Raw genomic sequence first — 18,504 nt, 5'->3', positions numbered from 1 at the left:
TAGCTTCGAAAGATGCCCACAGTGGTGATATGGCAGCTCCCTCGCCTGGTATGCAGGTCGTGGGTTCGATCCTGACTCTGATGTCTGTATATTTGGAGTTTCCGTGCCTCTCTCCACGTGGTCGCGTGGATTGTTCCTCTGGGTCCTCCGGTTTTTCCCTCCACGTTTAGAAGCATGCGTTGATCAATTTGCACTTGATAAGCCACTTCGTTGAGCTATCATCTGTGGCCGGGTCGCTTCTGAAAAAGAGCTGCATATAGCGCAGTGTGCCTTACCTGGTAAAATGAAAATAAAATGTCTGAAATAGCAGTGCGTGTTAAAGCTTTCGTGACTGCAGGGATTCATCTTCTTGGTTCTTTCGGTGAAGTCACATAGAAGGGAAATAATAAAATAATAAAAATAAAACATAATGAAATACAATTCTCACGACGTTTCGGCCACAACGTAAGCAGCCGTCCTCAGGTGAAGAACAGGGCTGTCGGAAAGATATTCGGACGCTGTCTTTCCCACAGCCCTGTTCTTCACCTGAGGACGGCTGCTTGCGTTGTGGCCGAAACGTCGTGAGAATTGTATTTTGTTATCTTTAATTTTTATTATTTTATTATTTCCCTTCTACGTGACTTTACCGAAAGAACCAAAAAGATAGCAGTGCAAGGTGAGAAGAAACGCTTAACAGGCAACCCAACTCCAAAATAACCACACATGCATGGCTGACGATGCCGACGACGATGATGATGATGATGACGACGATGAATTTTCGCAATACCTTTGGCTCCAGAATGTTTGGCATAGACACGCCTTTCTCCATTCGGGACGCCCGTGTTCCACCGCCCGCAGCAGGCTGTGGCACAAAGCGAAAAGCTCTTTGCGGCGGCTCGCACATGACACTCGTATGCGTGTACGCGCGCGCGCACACACCGTGCGCACACGTGAGTATCGCGCGCGCACGCACACACCGTGCACACGCGACACTCGCGTGCGCGAGCGTACACGCGATGCGCGAGCGACGGTCGTGGCGTAAATCGACTGCGGCCCCGCGCTATATCATTTTTCCCACACTAACTTCGAACAGCTTTCTCGAAGTGCGGTCGTATATAAACAGGGCATTCCCACAGCGCTATAATAGAATGAAGATGTGACCGCGAATGTAATTGGCACTGATTACGCTCGGGCGTTATGGGGGCAACAGCAAAAGAGCGTACTGCAGTGTGGCAAGTCCAGTTCGCATATTCACAGCAGCTGGCTACGGTCATATTTTTAACACATTTTCACGTCTCTGATTAGCACGGTTGGCTACGTACGGTGCGGAAGAAGTTCAACATACATACAACAACGTGTCGATAAAGAAAGAAGTTATACGTTAAAGTAAAGTCACCACGAACCGTCATAGTTTCCTCTATTGTCGATGGTGGCACCTGGCAAAGAGTAATGATCGAGACAAACAACATCAGAAACGCTCGCCGCACCCCCGACGCTAACAAGTGCAGCCTTTAAGTGGCCTAACAACAATTCCCCGTTCTGATCACGCGAATCTCAACCGAGCACCACGTTATTAGTACAGAAACGCACTATGCATTATGGGTAAAAGCATATAGAAGCAAGAACTCCGTTCTCTGTCGCTACAAATAAACACAAATGTGTTTCAGTCCATCGGCCTCTTGGCTTTCAAGACCGATGTAATCCGGCGACCTTTGTTAAAGCAAGCACGCAATGGATCAGTTTTGACCTTCTGGGTCTCACCGGCAGTCACATTTATTCGGGTTAGCCAGGTGTTGCTAGGCAATGCCGCAGCCCGATTGTCGCGACCCTTACCGTCGTACCCCGCAAGCCATTAAAGTGCGCTAATGGGATGAATGGCACTGGGGCGTGGGCCCTGTGAAGCGTTGCCGCACACGGTCACGGCGCGTATATTTTTTTAAGAAAACACAAGTCGCCCCACAATGTGGCAATGCTGGCACAACATCTGACAGCGCCGCCATCAAAAGTGACAGGCCGGTTCGATTGGCAGCAGTGGCATTACAGTACTGTACGAGAATTTTAATTTCCTTTCCATCCTAAACATTTATACATTAAATGACACCAAAGACGATTCGTATGTGCCGGAGGACATTATGGTAATGACACATAAAATAATCGGATGAAACATGAAATAGGAAAGGGGATTATTATGTTATTATTCATAAATATGTTTTACTCTATTGATTTTACTGATTCTATGCTGTTTAATCAATGGCACTTATAAAATGTGTCATATATTACGCTTTGTAAGGGTAACCAAATGATTAAAAATTGTATCTTGACTCAAGCATATTGTATTTTTTTGTGTTTGCAAAGTACTGTATCCCTAATTTAAAGGGAAGCGTCCCCTTACCTGGCAATCTACATGGAAGGAGATGAGAAGGGAAATAAAACCAAACACAACGAAAAGGAACAAAGGACAAGAAAACAAAACAACAAAAAACAAATGAGAGGCAGTTAGTGAGAGTTGCTTGGTCTCTCGAAAAACCGCGACAATACTCGTTCATTTACTACATCTTCAAGTACATTTTAATCCATTCTTTACGGTGCTGTGATCCAATGCCTACGGTTCCCGCGTCCACCAACACGCACTGACCAGCGTGCTTAAGGAAGGTTGAACATAACCCTCACGATCCGCGCAGTGTGCGGAGGCCCTCATCCAGCAGTGGATTGACAAAAATGGCCTTGCGTGTACGTTTCCATGAGCAGTATTATACGGGAGTTCAAAGTGCAACGATGCACAGCTTTTCAAAAGGTGGCCAACGTTTTTTTTTTGCTTTTTCTATCAATTCAGCGAATTGTTGGTAAATTGCGAGGTTTATTTTTGTTGTTGTGCAGCGTGAAACGAATTTAATATTTCCGTTCCTACATTCTGCGACTTGCGTTTGGGACAAGAGTCCACCAAAGGCGTACACGAGGCGGATGGGAGGTGGGCGGGTGTACCCGTTGTGTGGAATGTTTTTCATGTAACACAGAATGTGCACACGCAACGATGCATTTTCAACAAATGGACATTTCTCAATGCATCAAACGGCGAAATGTAAACCACCGATTTCCTCCAACACAAGCACACGCGGACTAAGTTATCCGGCACATGCAACAGTACTTACCTTTTTCAGGTCAAATAATTATAACATACGCAATTGTATTTCTTTAAACATAGACTGCATTGTAACCATGTATTTTAAAGGACACGATAATATCCATTCGGTGTGCTAGAATTAAAACAGTGATACTAACTCTAATTTGCAGCACTTTATCGTATAAGATAAAAGCCTTCCCACGGTACGTCGAATTTGGGGGAGGGGTGTTTGACCATACTTCACCACGCTGGTCAGTGTGGGTAGGTGAAGGTGTTGGTTGGGGCAGGGAGAGCTGTACCTGGTCAGATATCGCTCACCAATGACGCTAGCCACATCTGGGAATATAACTGGGGTCTGCCAGGTTCAAAGCGCATTGCGCTCACCACTGGATCACCCACTTGGTTCACAGTGACGCAATCCTTTTTAAAATGCCAACATATCTGGGGTATATTCACGTGGAATAGGAGTTTTAATGACAAGGTCAACCTTAAAACACAATTTAAATTCAACAGCAATTTTCAAGACGTTTCACTACGTCAGACGTGACTAAGGAAATCAACGACGTTGGGGGGGAATTGTGAAGCATGAAGCAGATGACGTCAACTGGATCACGACGGATTCTCAGATCAACTCTTGAGCGAGGTCGCGTCACTTTTTGCTGCGTGGCCACGGATGCCTTTGTGCAAAACAAACATGATGAAAAAATTGCAATACGTTGCGGTGTTATTATCAAATGCCTCTCATCTTACCTCGGGGATCTTGGTAACAGTTTCCATGGACGTGATGGAAATCTGTCGACTGGGGCTGTAGGAGAAAATGAGCATAAGGCACGGGACACGTTAATTTACCAAATGATACGTTTCTGTAAAAAAAAAATTTAGGCTACTAATTGCGGTTCCAATAAAGGAAATTAGACAGAAAATGTTTGACAGTGGCATAAGTTCAATTCTCAACAGTGCCTCAAATTCCTTACGTCCCTCGGCTAATTGCGGTGAAGATAACGGTACCCTTTGTGGTCAACAGGAAGTGGCAAAGGAAATAGCCAAACTGTGCGAAGTGTAAAAATAAAACCGAGATGAGGGCATTCATTATAGTTCCATTAATTGTAGTTCCAGGCCATACACACGGGTTTGTAAAAGAGCCAACAGTTTTTTTCCCCGTTTCCTGAATTACATGAGCAGTCTGACCTTTGGCAGACACTTCATGATAAACGGCTGCGGTGCGTGCACTCCTCGTGCATGCCAGTAATGAGTGTTTATCATTCCCGAGTGCCTCATTTAGGCTGGCGTAACCCCCCCCCCACTACAAAAAGCATTATCCGAGGCCGCGGCTTTCAACTTTGCATTCTTTTCTATGCCACCCCCTCTGCAGCGTCGTTGCGGCCCTGCTGTTTGTTGTCGTTCAGCGAAACCAAAGAAAGCGATTTTTCAAAACGCAAACCAAAATCAAGAGCACAAGATGAAAGTTGAACCAATGTCCTTACCCGCTGCAGACCATTCCTTCCATAACCTGGAAGGGAAGAAGACTTGGATGGAGACCCTGCACACAGCAGCGGAGCGCGTGTTAGTTAGGCCCCCGTAAAAACGCCCGCTACTCGTGGCCAGCAGGGCCTGCACATTAAACCAATGAACACTCTCCCTTGGCCTGCACATTAAGGCAACGAAGACTTTCCCTGGGTCTGCACTTTGAACCAACGAACACTCTCTCTGGGTTCTGCACTTTAAACCAACGAACACTCTCTCTGGGTCTGCACTTTAAACCAACGAACACTCTCTCTGGGTCTGCACTTTAAACCAACGACGACTTTCCCTGGGCCTGCACTTTAAACCAACAAAGACTCTTTCTGGGCCTGCACTTTAAACCAACGAAGACTTTCCCTGGGTCTGCACTTTAAACCAACGAACACTCTCTCTGGGTCTGCACTTTAAACCAACGAACACTCTCTCTGGGTCTGCACTTTAAACCAACGACGACTTTCCCTGGGCCTGCACTTTAAACCAACGAAGACTCTTTCTGGGCCTGCACTTTAAACCAACGAAGACTTTCCCTGGGTCTGCACTTTAAACCAACGAACACTCTCTCTGGGTCTGCACATTAAACCAACGAACACTCTCTCTGGGTCTGCACTTTAAACCAACGACGACTTTCCCTGGGCCTGCACTTTAAACCAACGAAGACTCTTTCTGGGCCTGCACTTTAAACCAACGAAGACTTTCCCTGGGTCTGCACTTTAAACCAACGAACACTCTCTCTGGGTCTGCACTTTAAACCAACGAACACTCTCTCTGGGTCTGCACTTTAAACCAACGAACACTCTCTCTGGGTCTGCACTTTAAACCAACGACGACTCTCCCTGGGCCTGCACTTTAAACCAACGACGACTTTCCCTGGGCCTGCACTTTAAACCAACGAAGACTCTTTCTGGGTTCTGCACTTTAAACCAACGACGACTCTCTCTGGGTCTGCACTTTAAACCAACGACGACTCTTTGGGTCTGCACTTTAAACCAACGAAGACTCTTTGGGTCTGCACTTTAAACCAACGAAGACTTTCTCTGGTTCTGCACTTTAAACCAACAAAGACTTTCTCTGGTTCTGCACTTTAAACCAACGAAGACTCTCTCTGGGTTCTGCACTTTAAACCAACGACGACTTTCCCTGGGTCTGCACTTTAAACCAACGACGACTTTCCCTGGGTCTGCACTTTAAACCAACGACGACTTTCACTGGGTCTGCACTTTAAACCAACGAAGACTCTCTCTGGGTTCTGCACTTTAAACCAACGACGACTTTCCCTGGGTCTGCACTTTAAACCAACGACGACTTTCCCTGGGTCTGCACTTTAAACCAACGAACACTCTCTCTGGGCCTACACTTTAAACAAACGACGACTCTCCCTGGGTCTGCACTTTAAACCAACGACGACTTTCCCTGGGTCTGCACTTTAAACAAACGACGACTCTCCCTGGGCCTTTATATTAAGCCAATATTAAGCCAATGAATATCAGAATCTTTGTTCATACTGGAGGAATGTGATGAGCTATGAAGCTCTTTTTCACAGATGTCCATTAAACCAACGACCAGTCCGAAAACGCGTCGGCAAAAACTGACTTGCGTCGAAATATTTCGTGTTTTTTTGTATTTTATCTTACAAATAAAATGTTATTTACGTGAATATTTACTTTTTAGAGACCTGCACTGCAGACTTACAAGCTTTCAGATTTTGCCTTTGGACATTAAAAAATTACGGAATAAAGTGTTACTTTTACGATTTAGTTTTGGTCTGTTTTTATTCATAAAATCTGTATCACTCTTGAGGACCACTTGATTTCCTTGATACATCTCGAGCTCTGGTTTTAAATATTGTAAATATAAGGTTTCACTGAAGCCCTTGCTTCTGAAATGTTGGGGCTTGGAAGTTAATCACGTCTGTGTCTGCTGTAAGTGCGATTTGTATTATCATGCATCGCCAAGTTTACGCGATAATGAACATCACATTCACTGGTCATGCATAATAAAACCGTCTCTAGCTCTCTTCTGTAACGAAATATATTTAATTGCAACGTGACACTGAATTTGGTCGAAGCTTATTGTAAATGTGACAAATTAAGAATTGTATCTGTATTTAGCACTGTGGTGAATTGTGGTGACTGTGGAAACACATGTGCACCAGTTACATGAAACTTTATTTCAATCAAAATCATTGCTTCTTACACGTCGGTTTCAATGAACATTGGTAATCCTAAGATGATATATTCATCGACAAATCGTTGCATTGTTAACCACTCTTACAGCACAGTGGATACATGGCTCTGTTCTTACAAACTAAACGTCTTGCATGTTTATATTCTAAGTGCCGGGCATTCATGTAAATGTAATTATGTGTAAAGCACTCCGCCGATATGCCTTTATGCATGTGAGGTGCGCTATTACAAAGAAATATTGATTGATTGATTGATTCATAATATTTACCCTGCCTGGTCGCTGTAAGGCAATGGTTCTTAATATTTAATGCAGCCTTGTACCCCTTTGGTTCTCAACCGTTGAAGAAAAGAGTATAATGTTAATAAACACATCGGTTTGATGAAACAAAGTAGTTGTACCTACGTGCCCCCCCCCCCCCAGGTTAAGAACCACTGCTGTAACGAAATGTCGCGGGGATCTGACCATGTCCATGGAGAGTGAAAGGCAGCCCATCGAGAGCCACACCAGGCGCATAAAGTCACTTTAAGACGCGTGTGTGTGTGTGTGCAAGTGTACAAACCGCTGCCCGTTGATTGGAAATCGTTCTAAAACTGCATCCAAGAGCCAGCGGTTGTGACCACCATGCCAAAACACGAATGCCCAACCAATGCACAGGCACTCGCGAACGGACAGACAGACACGCACTCGGCACGGAGGGCCTGAGGTCAAGACCAGAGTTGTTCAGAGTTACAAACTAGAGCTGAAAAGGAAGGCTAGAACCAAGGTTCAATGTGTATACATTCATGCGCATGGTGGAAAGATAAGGGTTAAGGCAATTCTCCATAACAATATACCCCTTTTCCACTAGCCCGTCCGAGCCAAGCCAGCGTGGGACCCTCAATGTACGGATGGTTTTCCACTGGCTATTTGACAGAAGCAAACCGTGATGCGCTGGCCAGGGATAAATTGTACTTTCACAGAGCACGTGACATGAGTCAGTGCACACCGAGGACGGTGCCACCGTAAAGTCTACACGTGTGTCGACACGTACACGGCGTGTGACGTCGGTGGAATGGCATGGCGTGGCTCGGCTTCTGCAGTGAGTAAATAAATACATGGGAACTCCTGAGCAGTGCCGGATTATCCTAGTAGCAAAAGGAGCATATGCTACGGGCCCCGCACTTTCAAGGGCCCCGCGCTAAATGCTCTCAAGCTAAAAATTCCGGTTCAGTGATTCTGCACTATAGCACTATACTGCCTTCAATTTTTATGAACGACTGGGTGTTTAAGGTTAGCGATTTGTCGTATTATATGGCTGTACAGCAAATGAAAAAATACAATTACTTTACTATGCAAGTTTAAAATGTATGTGTTTTAATATTTAAGTGTGTGTTTTTAATTAGGGCCCCTTCATAACAAATGCTACAGGCCCCGCACTAGCTTTATCCGGCACTGCTCCTGAGTCACGTCGGGCTGGCTCGGCATGGCCCCGGTATGGCTTGGTTCTGCAGTGGAAAAGAGTTATAATTGTCTCAGCTAGCCGTGGATAAACAGTGCTCCTTGCCAAAGGGTCAAGACACTGATTGAAAAAAAATGTCCCCAAACAAACAGACATGGTCCTTGGTCCTGCCCATGTATTAATGGTCACGGTGGTGGCCTTGTGTAAGTTGTGTTACAGACCCCAGCCTTGGCCCAGAGATAGAAACCTTGGCTTTCATCCCAAAATCATGGTCTTGCTCACAGGTGTGCACGTGAATAAATATAAATGTGAATTGGAAATCTCTCTAAAAGCCAAATACATTCACCCCTAGAAGTGTCAAAATTACGCCACGGCACGCATTCCAACATTGATGCCTTCCTTTTTGTCACATGTGCACAAGGCCAGGCCAAAATGTGAAAGGCGCTCTTTAAATTCGTTTTGGATGAGACAACTTCTAAGGTTGATCATATCTTTACCATTTGCAGCGGATGTGGTCACCAACCATATGACAGCACAGTGAATGACTGATTCACATCTGCGTTACACATTGGCAACACTTCATTTACTCATCGTCATTTTGCAATATCAAGGCCTCAGTGTTTATCGGGGAAAAAACATTTATTTTAACGTAGGTGTCAAAGGCGATGCATTGCAATTAATAGTTTGACGCCACTGCTGGCGGTAGGGTCTTCAAAAGAGGGAGCTCAAGAGAGCTTCACTGCAGTCATTTAATTGCACTTATAATATCCTAATCAGGAAGGAGTTTGTTTGAACATTTACTATTTCCAATGGCATGCTTCACTCGGTCATTGCAAAAGTAAAATTGCAGTTTAAAGCTGCTGAATTTGCCATCGAAAACGTTTAAAAGGGACAGATATGTGACTGACGAGCAAAAACAAAGTGTTGCCAATCCTTTCCGTCATTTTCCCCGTTGAATAATCAGAGACAAGCACGACATCAATGAATGAAACACAGGCACGCACGCACGCACGCACACAAGTTAGGACGAGACGTTGATTTTTCATGACAAAGACGCAATGCTCCATCATGATCGTGGGTACCTACCCTGCTCCTCAGGGCACAGACTCCTTGATGGAGCTTTCCAAAAAGAGCACCACAAGAACATTGATACAGGCAGATAAAATATGTGGAGCAAGCCGGCCAAAACGTCCAGTTTTTTTCCCTTTCCTTTCTCCGATAAAAAGTAAAATTCCCGCTCCAAACGATTTATCTTACTGAGCACATTCAATCATAGTCAAGGCACAAAAAGAGGTAAAGGTGCGGCCCTGATATTGTTTGCTCACGCCACTGTTGTGGGGTCTTGCTATGTCACGGGAGCTCCATCTAGAAGGTATTTGGCCTACTCTTCCGCACGGGCCAGACGTCTTGAAAGAAGTGGGAGTGCCCACACTTGACCCTGCCACGCACGACTTGCCGATCGACTAAATGTGGTGAACCCATTCACACCGGTGCATTAAAAGAGACGGGGGGGGGGGGGGGGGAGATAAAATCGAACCCGCATCCTCGGGATTGAAAGGTCGGTGTGCTGACCGGTAACACCGTGGCAGAAACCCTTTAGATGAAGTCAAAAGCCAAAAGTTAGTTCGTGTTCAAATGAGCAATGAGGCACGGCTCATATCTTGTTTACAACCCGCAGCCAGTGGTGGAATTTACACAATCCAATGGGGGCAGGGGTGACTTCCCCACAAAGTTGTAGTCATTTTATCGACCTCAAAGGTAATGATGGGCTGAGTCAGCCCCCAAATCTTTTTTTTACTTGCAACCTTCCAATTTAAGTTGCAACCTGGCCCAACACGCTATATGTGAATACATCAGATGGGAGTAGAGCAGGAAAGTTATACTGAACCATGCCACGGAACAACCTTGGCTATTCACCTGTCTGGTGCCATCATGTGGCATCACTGAGCCAGGTGAGATAAAGAAACAAAATAATCAGGAGGGCTGAGCGAAGAGTCACGCGTACGTTACAAACCTTTTTTTGACACATATCCTTGTCCGCTTATAATCGAATACTATAATCATATAATATCCATTTAATGTTTCTGTAAACTAGTTTTGCAATTGTCCTCTGATCAGTCGAAAAATAAGCTGCCCGAGCCGACTTGCGACCGCTTGGTAAGGCCTCATATGTACGTCTGTATGTCGCAACTTCTTTCGCACCATACGTAGCCAACCGTGCTAATTACATGTGCAGGGGAAGGACAACAAACTAAACACATCCAGCAGCAGTGGCTCCGATCCACAGCCGATGACGACGACGACGCCGTGTGAGCAATGTAACGCCTTACACGCATGCACGGGGGAGTCGAAGCGCGTGCGCTGCGAGGGCTCGCTGGAGGCGGAGGGCGTGCGTGACGACGACCGCGGGTCCAGCTCACGCTGGTTCTCCATCTCCTCCCGCAGGATCATCCTCCCGAGGCCCGACTGCACCTGCCGACGGCCACGGGGCGGAGCGGGGGAAGCGACGCGGGTCACCCGACGCATCCGGGTGAATGCCAAGTGGTGTGTTAGTGTCGCGTGGCCAGCGACGTGTGCAGGCGGTGCAATTGCACCGGGTAAGGGGAGGGGGTGGGGGCTGTAGGGCCGAATGGGCACCGCAGGTATCGGGTGATGATGAAGGGGAACAATGGATAGGGGGTGGACCCCATTGCATTCCTTGCAGCAGGGCGTGTATTCCAACCACGTGTGCTCTTATTGGAGGGTAATGTTGGCGCGTCCAACGCTGCTGTCCAATTGATAGAATACCGCGTTGTCGTTGGACATTGACGATAGTGATTACCGTTGCTGTTGTTGTTGCTTTCCTCATAGTGATTACCGTCAACATCAGCCACGATCCATCTCAGTAAACATGGCCGGTATAAAAAAAAAGGTAAATAAAAAGACACCATTTGTTTTGTTCATCGTAACACCGTTCCTTATCTGCCTTTGATTTTTTGCAGTTCAAATAATATCTGAATCGGGATTCGTGTGTGTCTTTTTAGTTTGCACGGAATGTAATGTTTTAAAACTCCCAGTGCGGAGTGCACCACCTTGCTCATCTCCTGCTCGTGAACGACGCGGCGCCGCCTCGACTCCTCCTCCTCCTCCTCGTGCATGGTCCTGTTCTTCCGCCACTCTGTCCTCACCCAACACCGTCCACCCCCACCCCCACCCCAACGGAGAAGCAGTCAAAGACTTGGAATGAGGGTAAAAAGCATTTCTGTGTCCCCCACATACAAATTATTTGGCCTATTTTCTTTTCAGCGTCGGTGTTGTCCGGCAGCGTTTGTTGCACCAAGAAGATTGCGGAGCGGTCTAGACCTTCTGGGGATCATCGGCAGAGTCAGTTTTTGTTAAAAAAAACTAATTCTGCCGTGTTGCCAGATGTTATTGGCATGAATATTATATCCAAGCTACGGGGGCCCTGGTCAATGCACTATTTAATTCAGACTCGTTATGCATTCATATGAGTAGAACCTCGATCTGGTTTTCCGAATTGATAATATTTTTCCCAAATTGAATAATAACGACCCCCGTTACATTCTGCACGTGCGTGATGACTGCTAAACATGTCCCACACAATGTAATATACACACGCACAACCCTACACACACACACCAGGCATGCATTGGAATCTACACTCCCTTAAATTTTACATGGAATATGTTTCTGAATGTTCAAGAATGTGAAGTGTTTAGTGAATTCATTTATATTTGAATGAAGGAAAATTTGTGAACTTCACAGGACATTTTGGTGGGTCATAAGGAGTAGAATTATGGCATTATATCTGCCATGACCAGATATAATGCAAACCCTGGCCAGATCAATCGTCTTTTTTGCACCCTTTGAAAGTAATCCACTGTCATTTATATATTTCATTTCACTCATGTGCACGTGTGTTACTCATTAGATACACGATTCAAGACACATTTTTTTTTCAATAGTGAAAATTGTGATGCTCTCTCTACGAATGTATTCTCGGTGCTTCCTTGGGAGCTTTGTGCTCTGGGCAGCTGCCCGATCTTGCCCACCCCTAAGGCCGGACCTGGTAAAGCCCCAATGACATCCGAAGAAACGGAGTCATAAATTAGGCATGTATGTATGTACACAAAGTGTACATGCAGCAGAAATAACTGCTGTTGCCATTACGTTTGAAGCAGCTCAGGCCTGGTATGTGGAAACATTAACAACTCATATTCGTGAGCAGGAGAAAACTACGGAGCCACCCTGCAGATTCCGCACATTCCAGAAACATGCCCGTAAACGCGTAGGAGTCGGCACTCTAAGAGTAAAAAATAAACATTTTTCATTTGAGCCCTTTTGTTTAGCGGCTGCGTGTTATTTGGGGAGATCTCCGACAGCCGCTTTGAAACACAAACCATGCCACAATCTTGTCATTACTCATCGACCTCCAATAACACAGACTCAATCGAGCCTTAGCGTGACTCCTAAACCACCTCATCGTGTAAAAGCTAAAATTCATTTCAACTTGACAATTTTTTTTATTTTATCAGGTCAGGCCCACTAAGCTATATATTTATTTTTCAGAAGCGACCTGGCCACAAATGATTGCTCAACGAAGTGGCTTATCATCACGTGGAAATTAATAGCAGCCAAATACTCTTAACGCAAATGTGGAAGAAAAAAAAACGGAAGGACCCCGAAAAAAATCCACGCGACCCACGGGGAGCACACCTTGCAAACTCCAAATATACAGCAGGCATCGTCAGGGTCAGGATCGACCCCACGACCTCCTGTATACCAGGCGAGGTAATTAACATCTCGCCACCGTGGCTCCCCTGCTGTTCATCCACGCCCATCAGAGGCATCATGCCGGGGAAGGCCTCACCGACGGCGGCGAGAGAAGGGGGGCAGGGCCAGTAGTCGGTCTCGATCTTGGCGGGCAGCGCGGGATCCGGGGCGTGCGCCGCCGGGAATTTGGCCGACTGGATGACGTCCTCCCCGACGACACGACCGCCCGGCCCCGACATCATCGACGACTCTGCGCACCCAGCGGCGGTAGAATCGGCGGCAGCGGGTAACAGTGACGACGGCTCTAATGTTCCAAGCGTAAGAGTCCACATTATATTTTTCATTTCTCACAGCTGAAAGTTTTGGTGGAAATTGATTGAGGGCAGAGGTAAATTTAAAGTGATGTTTTAATTCCGCAGCCACCGGCTAATGGGCTGAGACCATCAACTCACTGCTACTTGGAACACCCCGGTTTAATTCGAGGTGCGTGCCTGGATTGTAAAACCAGGATCTTGGTGGTGCCAAGCTCAGCAGTCTGAACCTCTGAGCTACCCTGGCCAACCTAGGAGGGGAATTTTCAGGTTTCCCTGCGCCAATGAGCTTGCTGAGGCAATTGTGAAAAAGTCTCCACTGCTCGAATGAGTAAAGGGGTCGTTGCCATCCCCACTGGAAAGCCGATAATCAATTGTGGAAATTCCACATTGCAATAGTGGAGGCCAGTTTTTCCCCTTAAGGTCATACGAGGCATGGCCATATATTTGAGATATGAGCTCTGGCCAACAAATATCCACCCAAATAACCTACAAGCCTCTGTGTTGTGTTCTTATAATGGGTAATGTCAACTTTACCGTACTGCTTGTAGACGGGCGGCTTCCTGTAAATATTGGAGCTGTCTTCTGCACAACGGACCAAAAAAAATACGGCGAATCAATGAACATCAGCGTATCGTAATAGCGAAATTAACAAATGCAAGGAGCTTAATGACTAATGCCATACTTTTTCATGTATCAAGTTGTTGCCGTATTCTCCAGATTGTAAGACACACTTCCCCCCCCCTGCCCCCTGTATTGTTTAAGCGAGAGTTGGTGGGTGTATCTTATAATCTGCTGGTGAGTGCGAGTGCTTGTGTGAGACTAACTTTGGATAACTTAGTTGACACTGGGCACGGTTGGAAGCTGCGTCCTTACTTTCCGGAGTGTCTTTAAAATCCGTAAAATTGGGTGACGTTTCAGAAGTCAGCAACACGGCATGTTCAAGCATCAGAATACAGAGGCGAGCAGTGAACCTGAATAATGCTATTGCCCTCTGGTGGGCAAACAGTGCGGTCCTTTCCTTTTTAACACAAAGCTAAAAAAATAAACGCTCCACCCTGACGTGAACAGCAACAACCAGCCGTCAGCTACAACGAGGGTCAGGCCACTCGGTGATTATTCCACAGCGCCGCATAAAAGGGGTCAGGGCAGGCGGGGAGGTACGCGGGGAAAGGGATGAGGTGTGGTGAGCGGAGACGGTCAAGGAGACGCAGGAGGGTTGGGGAGGATCAGGCGAATGAGCGGCAGAGATAGCCGAGAAAAACAGTGAAAATCGAGTGTCTCTCCCTCTCCCTGCTAAGCGCCGATTGTGAAGCGAGGTTCCGGTCTGCGCTTGGCGTGCCATTGTGCCAGGAGTCTTAGTGAAGCGGTCGCGGTCGGGCCCGCGTGGCGGTAACGAAGCGCACGCGCGAGCGAGCGATGTCACCAAAGTCAATTTTCTTGGTTCTTTCGGTAAAGTCACGTAGAATGGAAATAATAAAATAAAACATAATAATAAAATAAAACATAATTCTTCTTTTATTATAATGTTTTATTCTTTATTATTTTATTACTTCCATTCTACGTGACTTTACCGAAAGAACCAAGAAGATGAATCCCTGCAGTCACGAAAGCTTTAAATCGAAATCAAAGTCAATTTGTTAAAGGCCACGGGCTGCGGGGGAGGTGACTCCAGGCATGGTGCAGCCTGAACCGCAGGGGGCTGACGGTGTTCCCGCTATCCAATACCAGAAGCTCATTGCCACCCCCCCCCCCCCCCCAGATTGTATCAAATCACTTGATGCCAACCTGCGGGGCTCAGATCTCCCGACTCCATCCACCCTCCAACCCTCGACTAAATGGAATGCCTCGAATGTCAGCGCTAGCAATCGTCACGACGCCACCGCTCGGTTGTGACCATCATGCGCACGCGCACACACACACACACACGCATATGCACGTATGCGGTCGTTGTGCGCATAAGAGCATGCAATTTCCACATGAAATGTTCCGTTCAGGGATGAATGCTTGCTTTGGTGACACCCACCGAGTATCAAATGATTCTAAATGCTCATGAAATGAATAAAAAAAACATTAATATCCAAGCAACTTTCCGGGAAATTGCCGCAATTAGTAGTTGTACGTTAGATAAATGAGAAAAGGGGAGGGGGGTTCGTTTTTATTATTATTATTATTGTATGTACAGTAATAATAATTGTAAAAAAAAATCCAATGTTCTCAAAGCGAACTGCGATCTCTACGGGGGGTCACTTGCAGGAGAGGGGTCGTACCTGGCAGGTGAAAGTGTTTGGGAGACTGGGGGGGGCGGGGGGAGGGCGACTGCCCTAGGGACCGCTTTTGCGAGGGCGAGCTGTGTGTACTTGTCGTGATCATGCCTCCAGGTCGGACGGGGGTGGGGGTCAACGTGATGTGGAGGGAGGGGGGGAAGGAGGGGGGAGGGAGGGGGGAGGGGGGAGGGAGGGGAGGGAGGGGAGGGAGGGTTTGAGGGGGGGGTAGAGAGGGAGGGGAGAGGGAGGGAGGGAAGGGTAGGGAGGGTTGGAGGGGAGGGAGGGGTGAGGGGGGAGGGAGGGGGGAGGGAGAGAGGGAGGGAGAGGAGGGGGAGAGGGAGGGGAGGGGAGGAAGGGAGAGGGAGGGAGGGGGGGAGGGAGGGTAGGGATGGACGGAGGGAGGGAGGGGAAATTGAGAGTAAACAACAGATGTATAAAGCAGGATCGATGGCTCGAGAAAAAGGGTGGAGGGGTCGTAATGTGCGGGGTGAATTAGAGATAAAGAGAGGCACAAAAGCAGACAGAGATGACATGAGGAAGAGATGGATATAAAGAGACAGGCAGAGTGTGAGAAGCGGTGTGAGAGGGACGGTTGCATAGTGACCAGGCCAGTGGGTGGTGGAGTGATAAAAGGAGATAGGTGTCGGGGAAAAAGAAAATCAAAATTAAATGAGCAACATAAAATAGATACTGCATTGATAATAAAACACAAAATAAAATAAAAACACGATATACCCAGTAGTGTAGCGGTGCGATAATTCACCCCCTGACCCTGGCGATTTGATCAACTGTCTCAATTTCAGGCCACGATTCAATTCCAAGAATCAATTAATTTAGTTTAACATTGCCATCAATGGGAGCGCTCTAGTGGTCATGTGAACTCAGTACATGTACGTATAAAATACATCAAATCTGACAGGTGCTATTCAATGCATGTGACACGAGCTCAAGACTGGACATTAATCGACGCTATTGTTAGACCCCCATCCAGTACAATATGTAAAAAGTAACATTCTGCATCACGTGCAAAATACATTGTGAATACGTGCAAATCAAAATTACTTCTGACAAGGCGATATTGTTTTGACGGCTCCACACACTGGCTGCGGCAATTTGGCTCACACCACTTGGGCGATGGTCTGTGAAAGTCCATTTCAAAACAGCGTCGTTGCCCCGACAGCGATCAAAGCGACGTGGTGCGAGCCGCTAGAATGCCACGGTGACCTTGGAGGCAAGCCCACATTAGTGAGAATCTAGCATAACATAACGAAGCTGCCATGGCCAATAATTCCCAAACCGTATGTGGCATTGAATGCAGAGAGTTCAATCTTTGCATGGGTCGCTCGGCAATTATGCGCAAGCACTGCGTTACACGTGCCCTTTGGAATGACCTCGTTCTTCAAGAGATGAGAGGCTGACGCTGGTAAACATGGTAACTGCAGCAGCAGCAGCATCAGCAAAGCTACAGTCAGCGAGGCTTAAGGATGAAATAATTTGGCTTCTCTGGAGAGTGAGCGAACTGCCAATCGCGTTGCGTGCACGTGCTCCAAATAACTTGAAACTGTGCAGCAGCACAACAAAGGAAACAAGCTGAGCGAATCCGATGCATTCGTGTAAGACCCACCCTTCATCTTGTTTGCCGCCGTTGTGTGAATGTTTAACGTTTGCGGCCAACATTATCCATAAGAGGTTTTTGGGTTAGATCGCGTGGATATAAATGTGCCGTTAAACCCGCCACCACCCGACACAGCCAATGAGTAAGGTTTGTCACGTAAACAAAAACATGGCAATCCGTTACCAGTTCAGTACACCCGATGTGTTGGGGAGTCATTGTCGATGTTGTGGGTTTACTCTCCAACACACCGGCGTGCTGTAAATTGACATGTTTTGTTCACGTGACAAACCTTACTTATTGGCTGTGTCGGGTGGTGGCAGGTTTAAAGACACATTTTAGGCGATCTAACCGAAAAACCTCTATTGTGGTGTGAATGGTTTGCACGCTGGACTTCCAATCCAAAGATCGCCGGCTTAATTCAACTTTACGGCACGGCGGTTTAAACGATGGGATAATGCCTTAAATCCCCCACAGCCTCTGTACAGCAAATACACGGGTACAGAACAGGCGGGGTAAAGTGTTGTCGCTCCCACTTCTTCCAAGCATGGAAGAGTAGGCCAAATTCCAACTCAATGGGCTCTCTAGAGCTGCCTCCAGTGGAAGCCCTTCTGCCAACAGCGGCGTGTGAAAGCAATTTTCAAGGCTGTACATGCAGTGTTTTCCCTCCTCTGACCTTACTTCAACTGACCTCTGCTACCTCTGCACATCACAGTTTGGCCATGTTGGTCACGGTTTCGCCTTTTCTGGAACTCATGGTGGTTGCGGTGGAAAATGATCAGAGGGGAATGGGTACCTGGGATACCTGGGCAGTGGAAGTGCTGCGGCGATCGCGTGGCAGAGGGAGAGAACCCGTGGCGGGCGTAGCCGGGAGAGCTGATGGTGCCGTGGCTGGAGGATCGTCGCTCGAGCCTCTCATGCACCTCCACCGGGCCCTGGGGGGGGAGGGTTAAGAGGGCAAGGGCCCAAGGCTGTCACCATAATAGTGCTGACCCTTCAATGCCGTGCAATGTACGCTCTGGCCATCATCCAACGGCCCTCCTCTCCAGCTTCCCTCCCCCCCAGCTGCCCTCCCCTCTAGCTGCCCTCCCCCCCCCAGCTGCCCTCCCTCCCAGCTACCCTCCCCCCAGCTGCCCTCCCCCCAGCTGCCCTCCCCCCATCTGCCCTCCCCCCCCAGCTGCCCCCCCCCCGAGCTGCACTCCCCCCCAACTGCCCTCCCCTCCAGCTAACCTCCCCCCAGCTGCCCTCCCCCCCCATCTACCCTCCCCCCCATCTGCCCCCCCCAGCTACCCTCCCCC

General features: G+C 47.5%; 1 protein-coding gene across 10 annotated transcripts in view; it reads right to left on the bottom strand.

The window, feature by feature from the left end:
- The window catches only part of LOC144931494 (actin-binding LIM protein 1-like), a 121,313-nt gene that overhangs the window by 8,699 nt on the left and 94,110 nt on the right, over window positions 1-18,504 (bottom strand). For 4 of the 10 annotated variants that reach the window (XM_078855386.1, XM_078855376.1, XM_078855385.1 and 1 more), the window contains 10 exons: window positions 18,003-18,141; window positions 13,865-13,912; window positions 13,114-13,320; window positions 11,315-11,400; window positions 10,574-10,715; window positions 9,330-9,362; window positions 4,585-4,640; window positions 3,851-3,905; window positions 1,383-1,415; window positions 767-841 (listed from right to left, as the gene is read on the bottom strand). In XM_078855386.1, coding sequence (XP_078711512.1) covers window positions 767-841; window positions 1,383-1,415; window positions 3,851-3,905; window positions 4,585-4,640; window positions 9,330-9,362; window positions 10,574-10,715; window positions 11,315-11,400; window positions 13,114-13,320; window positions 13,865-13,912; window positions 18,003-18,141 — 874 coding nt within the window. The remainder of the gene's footprint in view (window positions 1-766; window positions 842-1,382; window positions 1,416-3,850; window positions 3,906-4,584; window positions 4,641-9,329; window positions 9,363-10,573; window positions 10,716-11,314; window positions 11,401-13,113; window positions 13,321-13,864; window positions 13,913-18,002; window positions 18,142-18,504) is intronic. The other 6 variants (XM_078855378.1, XM_078855382.1, XM_078855381.1 and 3 more) reach the window with 6 other exon arrangements.

The sequence above is a fragment of the Lampetra fluviatilis genome, chromosome 4, assembly GCF_964198595.1.
Source record: "Lampetra fluviatilis chromosome 4, kcLamFluv1.1, whole genome shotgun sequence".
In the NCBI taxonomy this organism is placed as follows: Eukaryota; Metazoa; Chordata; class Hyperoartia; order Petromyzontiformes; family Petromyzontidae; genus Lampetra; species Lampetra fluviatilis.
This window is presented reverse-complemented; position numbering and strand designations above follow the sequence as displayed.